Raw genomic sequence first — 8,207 nt, 5'->3', positions numbered from 1 at the left:
TTTTAGCAAACCCATGTCAGATACAAACTTCATTGGCAGGAAAGGTGATCTCTATTCTTCTAAGTAGTGACTGCAGCTGCACTATTGCTTACTACATGTTTTTGAGTTTCCTGGCTTTGCGTTTGCAGGCTTTTAGGCATAGAAACCTGAAACCTTCAACTCCTCAGTTACAGCTCTCACTGAGGACTTCAGTGACCTGCAACATTATGATGGACTTGCCTTTCCATGCTACATATCCCGTAAGATTTTAGGTAACTAGTACATCAACCCGTGCTCCCGCACGGGCTAATGTTTTTAGAAGCTATTGTATTTGAAAATTATTTAGAAATTAAACTCCTAGCTAATAATCAAAATTGTTTACCTACTACTCTCTTATTTTTCAATACTTCAACATAATACTTATATAGATATATGTATCTATCTTTGTCTAGTTGTGATTGATTCTTATAATTACTCTATGCACGTTTTCATCCATATTCGTACTTTTTCCATTTTGTATCACACCTCCAATCCTCCATACACTATGTTTAGCATACAAATCAATATTTTTCATCGATTCCTCACATACATGTATAAATAGTCTAAATGGTGGTACTCATCATGTGCATATACTTTAACTTAGTATTTTTATATTAATAATGACATAAATAGATAATTTAGAACCATATGTTAGTTTACTTTTTGATATTTCTGTATGATGCACATGAAGATAATTAGATTAATATTTAGGTATTTACTTTAGGTTATTTTTAATAACGACACACATGGGTAACGTAGATAAAATTTTAGAATGACATTTTAAGTTATGCTTTATAATGATGTGTATTAATAAATTGGATGAAGATTATGGGGTTACTTTAGATTATTTTTTATAATAGCTGAGCTCGGTAATTTAGATATATGTTTAGAGCTCATTTTTGAATATTTTCATAATGACAGTGGTGGGTAACATTTTAGAAAATATAATAAATCAATGGCTATGATTATTAGAGTTTACAGGATTGGTGTTTGATTTTTTTAATTTTTATGAGAATTTATCTCTTTTTTCTAGCTTGTCTCGTGGGAACTATTGCGGAGTCTCCAATGGAAAAAAAATGAGACTACACTGCTGGAAACTATTACCATAAGCTACCTCTCGTTTGTTAAATATTCGAACATAATATTTATGTTGATATATACTTAATATATTCATCCAATTGTGATCGATTTTAGTTAGTAATTACTCTATAATATTTTTAACCACATTTATAATCTTTAACTTTTCACTTTGCATTGTAGGTATGCGCTTGAATTTATTTAATGAACCCTAAGTTTGAGATACAATTTTAGCATAGAAATCTATATTATCATCATTTTATATCCTTATAAATGGTGACACACATCGTGCGTATAGATCTTAATTGTTATATCGTATACCAATAGTGAAAGATATGGACAATTTAGAATCATATATTGCTGTATATTTTTAATTAAGGTTATTTGATTCAAATGTAGGGTTACCTCATGTTATTTTTAATAATGGCATATGTGGGTAATATAGACGGAAATTTAAGGGGTTACTTTAAGTTTAAACTTAAGTAATAGTGGTAGGCAATTCAATTGCAAATTAGGGGGTTATTTTAAATATTGTTTATAATGGCATAAGTAGGTAATTTGGATGAAGGTTAGGGGGTTACTTTACTTTATTTTATATAATGACAGAGGTGGGTAATTTATATATAGATTTAGGGGGTTACTTTAGGCTATTTTCATAATGGCATAGGTGGGTAATTTTTTAGAAAACATAATAGATCCAATGGCTATGATGATTTGAATCTATCGATTGATGGTTGGATGTTTTGCTTTTTTGTGAGAATTTCTAGGATTTCTCTCTTTTTCTAGAGTGTCCACCTAGGAATCCTAGGTGGCTTCATCTGGAAGCTTCAAAAGGAGCCTCCAATTAGTAATAGTAAGATCGTTATATTGTTTAGATTGTAATAAGCAAGCAATTTGCAAAGAATGTGTATTTTGCTCTCAATAAAGAATTAGCCACACTTAAGAGATTTTCTAGCAAATAATGGATACTAATGTTTAGCTTAGCCTGTTGATACTAGCAGCTGTGCAACAGTTGATCTTGGTTAATGAAGGAATAAGATACATTCCAATAATCCAACTCATGTCACGGTTTCTCCGGATATTTGATTTTGATCCTGTAGATACAAATAGCACTCAGGATTCCTTCAGCTGTATTTCTTTATGTGGGAAGGCTAGAAAATCAACAGCTAGCTGTCACTGCAGTTCCATTTGTAGGTATAGAAGTGTGACATTACAGTACTTTTTCATTGGAAACTAAAATGTTATCATGAACAAAAATGCACGATTTAGTATTATGTGAACGTTGTGGTTTGTATCCAGATTCTTATATCATTTCATCAAATGCAACCTTTTCATGCGAACATCCTAAACTCTATCTATGATGATCTACATACAACTGAAAAATGTTGTAGCCGTTAAATGCTTATAACCATGGATTACCATCAATCATAGGCTCAATTCTAGCACATGGATATCTCTTCTGATGTTGAACAATTGATTATGCCTAACCAAAGCACGCACACTAGTTTCATTCAAGAAAATAATCTGTTGTTACATCCTGCCTATATATGTCATACATCAGTTTCAAGAAAATTCTGTTGAAAGATTGATTACATCTACCAAACCACATACATCAGTTTCATTGAACAACATGATCTGTTGTTACATCCTGCCTATGTGAGCCATCTGGATCCTGTACAGACCTTTCTGGCTTGATTTATCATCTCTTAGTTTCAGAAGCCGTTTCAGCTACTCTCGTCTTCTTTTTGCTGTAATTGTTCTTCATCTCCAGTTTTCTTTTGGCTAGGTTCTATGTCTATGTTTGGAATTGTTATGGGGAGAGGATCTTGGATGTCATCTGGGGGATCATAGTTTGGATCAGCAAGAAATGTAAGTGCGGTTACCACATCACTGATCAGCGGTCGACTGCTTGCTTCTTCTTGTAAGCACATCGATGATATTGCGAGTGCCTGGTATAGACCTTTCAGAGGGAATTTCTTGTCAAGCAACGGATCAGCCATCTTCGCAAACTTCCTCTTATCCTTGAAGAATGGTGCTGCCTGCAGATAAACAACACTTAGAAGAGCAGCATTGTAATTCTAACAGTATGGATTTCTGAATTATTTAATTGGGTTCAGTTAGATATGATTTCTAAAAAAAGAGTTCTCAACGCTGCATATTTGCTCGAATGAGAAGTGAAGCTAGGCGAAAGCTCACCCAATGAACAAGAATCTGCTCACGAGTCGGCTTCGTGGTGTCAATTGCTCGCCTCCCAGTGATGAGCTCCAAGAGAACTACACCAAAGCTATAGATGTCTGAAGTCTTTGTTAGCTTGCCAGTCATAGCATACTCAGGAGCACAGTAGCCGTATGTGCCCATCACCCTTGTGCTGACATGACTTTTGTCGCCGCTCGGACCAAGCTTCGCCAGGCCAAAGTCTGATAACTTGGCATTGAAGCTTCCATCCAAGAGAATGTTTGATGCCTTGAGATCACGGTAGATCACTGGCGGGTTGGCTACCTCATGCAAGTACTCAATGCCTCTAGCTGTACCAACTGCAATCTTCATCCGTGTATGCCAAGATAGTGGCTGGGAATTTGGAGTGACATCTGTACAATTCAATGAACAAACAGGTACAACTATAATTCACAAATGTACATTTATTTTTTTTCCTAAAAAAAAGAATCGTCGATTGTGAGTTTGTATTACCCAGGAGATGTTCTTGCAATGAACCGAGTGGCATGAACTCATACACTAGGATCCTCTGGTCACAGTCGGTGCTGTACCCAAGCAAGGTGACTAGGTTTGGGTGATGCAGTAGGCTAAGCATCAGCACCTCAACAAGGAACTCACGGTTTCCTTGCAACCCATCCTTGTCAAGCTGCTTAACTGCTATGACCTAGACATGCCATAGTTAACATAAACAACAAGTTATGGTTGTAATCACAATGGTTGGAACGTAGAAGGGTGAATTTGGAGAAGAAATGCTTATTTACTTCCATAGTGTCTGGAATGTATCCTCTGTACACCCTTCCAAAGCCGCCTTCACCCAGCAAGTTTTCTGTGCTGAAAGAGTTGGTGGCATCAACCAATTCACGGAATGTAAATACCCTACTAGGGATGTTGTTGTTGCCGATCCGTAGTATCTCCCCTGCTTGAGCCCTGTGCTTGGGACTGTCTGCACGTAAAAAATTACTGTTATTGGGTTTAATCATAATTTTTTAGCTTGGCAAGAACGAATTTCAGGGTGAAATTAAGTCCAAGAATAAGGCAATAGCCAATGGGCATACAGACTTTCATGAACATGCTAATTGCTATTTATTATATGTTTCTGAACAATCTTTTTCAATATGTTTAACATCGGTCGAGAGATTTACAGTGGAATTCAAGAGGCCCATTATGAAGTGCAGCAAGCCTTTTGCGATGATATCTGTAAGTCAAAATTTTCCAATCCCATGCTTGAATGCTACTACCATGTATATTCATTTTACTTCTGCAACTTTGTTGTTTCAAGAATTGGTGGAAGAAGACCATGGCCAGTTGCTTACTGTAATATATTCTTTTATACGTGCATGCGGATGAAAAATCAAGGGAATTGAAGAAAAGTGAAGGCTAGAGTGTTACTTGAGAGCGAAATTTCTTTGACTAGGGCTGCCAACCCGTTCTGTTGGTTCTTCCTCTTCTTTTTCTTCCATATCTTCTTTGTCCACTTGCCCTTATCTTGCTCAGGGATCGTTGTCGGATTCTTCCTCTTCTTCTTCTTCGACTCTGATGATGCCAACGGCTCCTCCACTTCTCGCACCGCCCCACCACAAAGGCCGAGAAACCACTTCCTCTTCTTTTTCCTCTTCGTGTCCGACACCTCTTGTGTGGCCTCCCTGCTCGCCCTGCCACAGACACCACGGATCCACGAGCAGCAGCATGCGCATCTGAGGAGGTTGCAGCTCAGGAGGTTCTTGCAGCCACATCTGTTGGCCGAGCTCAGTAGCCCCATGGAATTGCCGGATCGACGCGAGAGTGGGCGAGCACCCTCGTGCCGATCCCTGCACGCAAACGAAGAACAGCAAGAGGACGCAAAGGTAATATTCCCTTTCTCTCTCTCTAATTTTTCTCCCACTTGGTTTCTTGCCACGCGCTCCTTTCTCTGTGGACGGTAAATTGGGAATGAGGCAGCTGCTACCTTTCCTTGGATGAAAGTGCTCTGGCCAAGAAGCCATTTTTGGTCCGCTCGTTTCTCCTCTCGATTGCTGTTCGTTTTAGTAATTGTATTGGCACACCCTAATCTTTCGCATGAGAAATAGGAGTCTGTTTTCACCCAGTGGCTGGCGATTAGCTCAGGGTGTATAACCATGCATGGCGCACATGGTGTTATGCTTCAATTAGGAAGAGGCGTAGGATGGAGCCCGTTAACAACTATGGCTGGATAGAAAATTCGTTCAGAGTATGCGTGGTAGAGATGTCGCTATTGTTTGTGACAAAATTTCGTTGTTCACTAGAAATTCGGTTGCATGAAGAGTGTGGCAGGTCACTTTTATTTTCCAGGTCCACAGACCGAGACGCCGCATTCCCCATGCACTCTAGTACTCTAGTCCATTTCTAGTCGATTTAAGAGTGTGTGGTCAAGCTTAGCCATGCAATTGGGAAAGATGCATGTTTATTGTGAATTGGATCCTGATTTCTTCGAAATATTTTATGTCCATCTATTTACATAATTTTTTATTTGTATAAAATTTCTCTCCAATTACATGATGTTAATACGAGCTGCAAATTCCCTTTGCAAGACTTGCAATTGTCAATTTTTATCAAAGAAATAATGTAGAATGGGGCAGTTTTATTTACATATTGATGAGCACTATATTTATTGGTGAGTAAATAACCACAGCATGATGAAGAATTGATCAGGACTAGTCTGACAATGTATAAAATGAATATTATAATTATATGATGAATAAAAATATCATATTGGATGGCTACCTTGGATTTATATTGATGCTTTTCACTTTTATCAATGTGTTATACTCCATAATTGTGCTATCCATTTCATCAGCAATCACTAGTCCAGTTTGAATCGTTGGAATTATGCAGAATTTCTTTCGATTTTATTGGAATTCCCATGTGATTCCTTTGGAATTCTTTCTGAACTTTTCCTACACTGGTAGAAATGTAGAATCGTACCAGTACCAGCTGGCCACATTTCCTTATTCATCACTTATCATCATTATTGTATTTGTAGCACACAACAATGTGAGAACTGAGAACCCACGTCACAGCTACTTTATTCAGGATTTGCACGCGTGCATGCAAGCTCTTGCACGCCGCCGCACCACCTCACTCCGCACCTACTTGTACTGGTCGCCGGAGAAGACGCTGCACTCCTGTGGCTCCAGCCGGCACATCATCGGCAGCCCCGCGGCGTACTGCCGGGCCTTCGTCAACCTCACGCGACCGATCCTTCTAGGAGGAAACGGCAGGTACCCCTCCCCTCCCTCGCCGCCGCCGTAGTACCCTTCTCCTTGCTCGCCGCCGTAGCCGTAGGGCCCCTCCTCCAGCGGCGGCATGGCCTCCTCGTAGCCGCGCACCATGCGGCGGACGGCGGAGCACCGGCACTCGCGGCTCACGTCCTGGAGCTGCTGGCAGCACCGCATCCGGAGCCCGGTGCCCCACCGGAACGGGCCGACGCCGTAGCGCATGCCGCCGGTCAGCTGCCGGTCGAGGACCTGCCGGCACGCCCACAGAGGGTTCTCCTCGACCTCGCGCTGGCACCGGAGGTCCCTGAGCCTCTGCCGCTCGAACCCGCTTTGGCCGGCGGCCATGGCAACCAGGGCCGCCAGGCACAGCGCGGCTGTGGCGGCGGCGACGACGAACTTGGCCATCTCAGCACGGATCACTGGCAGATCTCTGTAGCTGCCTTGCTGGTGTTGTTTGGTCTGGCTAATTGCGCTCTTTGGTTGATGATGAGATGGTGGTGAGGGGATTGGTTTTTTTATTTAATGCTGGCATGCAGCTGAGGACAATGGCTTTGGCTACTTTGTTGTGAAATACACGCTCTGTTAGTTGAAAAGATCGATGCTTGTAGAAGGGAAATACTGCAGCTATTTGGAGCATTGTGAACAGATTTTTGGAAGGTTTTGTAAAGCCCCTGTTCGTGTTGGTAAGGGAACACTTCACGTTAACCTTCACATGGATGTATCTAGCTGGTGCTTGCCTTTTAATTTTGTGGTTGATGGACGTGTCAAGTGTCAACAAGGCTGGTTTGCTGGATAAGCATGCCTCGTTTCTGTGTGCTCACAGCTCAGTGCTCACCGACACGTGGATTTGCATATTCTCTTCTTTTGGTGATTTTGGGTGTTGTTGGGAATGTGGCGAGGTTGATGTCATGGACTCGTGGGAAGTGTACAAGGGAGAGAAAGTGTGACCAAAGGAGCTGGTATTTTGTTTGAAACCAAAACAATTTCAGGAGGATGTACGGGGAACTACAAAGTTGCTTCTCATGCCAACTCAATCGCATCTCACATATGGGAAATAGATGTTGCTGGCCCTGAGTTGATGATTGTTATCGTGTCATGTAGCTTTTTTACAGGAAAATAGATATGCTGGCTTGTTGCGTGGAGCTTATTATATCGAGTGTGATTGTGTGAAATGTGAATTGCAGATCCGCATGCGTCGCATTTACTCTGCCAAGCTGATTTAGGCCCAGCTGAGCTTAGCATTTGGGCCCAAGATCTGTGCCCACCTCTTCTCTCGGGCTTAATCGTGCCATCAGTTCATCACCTCTCAAAAAAATAAAAATAAATGGGAACCATTAGTGGGCGATCGTTCGCCGGGCGACTCTTGTGACGAGCGAGCGCTCGTTCGGTTCGTAGCGGCGCGCGCAGGCAGAAACACTAGCGGCGAACGCGGTTTTTACTTAGCACCTATCCAATCCGCTGCATGTATGCGTAACGGTGGATAGCTGTCTCCGGTTCCTCCTGTCATAGCTATGTGTCTTTCGTTCCTCTGGTCAAGCTTGTAGCCCGATCCATTCCCTGTGCGTTTCAGTCTGTGTCCCATGCTTCTATTTTTTTTCTCAATTCTCCTCTACCTTCTATTGTACTCAATTTCTCTTTTAGAACAACGGGTGTGTGGGTGAGTGA

General features: G+C 41.4%; 2 protein-coding genes across 2 annotated transcripts; both read right to left on the bottom strand.

Moving 5' to 3' along the window:
- Window positions 1–2,574: 2,574 nt before the first annotated feature.
- On the bottom strand, window positions 2,575–5,150 carry LOC101757932 (probable serine/threonine-protein kinase PBL7). The gene is made up of 5 exons (XM_004961557.2): window positions 4,699–5,150; window positions 4,071–4,252; window positions 3,784–3,973; window positions 3,292–3,683; window positions 2,575–3,134 (listed from the first exon to the last, which is right to left on the bottom strand). Exons 1-5 carry the CDS (start codon window positions 5,066–5,068, stop codon window positions 2,820–2,822), a joined length of 1,449 nt encoding a protein of 482 aa, XP_004961614.1. The 5' UTR covers window positions 5,069–5,150; the 3' UTR covers window positions 2,575–2,819.
- Window positions 5,151–6,236: 1,086 nt separating this feature from the next.
- LOC101758349 (19 kDa globulin) lies at window positions 6,237–7,579 on the bottom strand. The gene has a single exon (XM_004961558.3). The coding sequence runs from the start codon at window positions 6,945–6,947 to the stop codon at window positions 6,414–6,416; it is 534 nt and encodes a 177-aa protein (XP_004961615.1). The 5' UTR covers window positions 6,948–7,579; the 3' UTR covers window positions 6,237–6,413.
- Window positions 7,580–8,207: the final 628 nt, after the last annotated feature.

The sequence above is a fragment of the Setaria italica genome, chromosome III (genome assembly GCF_000263155.2).
Source record: "Setaria italica strain Yugu1 chromosome III, Setaria_italica_v2.0, whole genome shotgun sequence".
NCBI classification, from domain to species: domain Eukaryota; kingdom Viridiplantae; phylum Streptophyta; class Magnoliopsida; order Poales; family Poaceae; genus Setaria; species Setaria italica.
The sequence above is the reverse complement of the archived record's forward strand: the minus strand, read 5'-3'. Positions and strand labels throughout refer to the sequence as shown.

What these genes read in the sequence shown, in the direction of transcription:
- LOC101757932 (XM_004961557.2), bottom strand. Translation starts at nt 5,068, where the DNA reads ATGGGGCTACTGAGCTCGGCCAACAGATGTGGCTGCAAGAACCTCCTG. An exon ending in ATTGCAAGAACATCTCCTGG is followed by an intron (nt 3,684 to 3,783) that starts GTAATACAAACT and finishes TGAATTGTACAG; the next exon opens with ATGTCACTCCAAATTCCCAG. An exon ending in AGCAGATTCTTGTTCATTGG is followed by an intron (nt 3,135 to 3,291) that starts GTGAGCTTTCGC and finishes GTTTATCTGCAG; the next exon opens with GCAGCACCATTCTTCAAGGA.
- LOC101758349 (XM_004961558.3), bottom strand. Translation starts at nt 6,947, where the DNA reads ATGGCCAAGTTCGTCGTCGCCGCCGCCACAGCCGCGCTGTGCCTGGCG.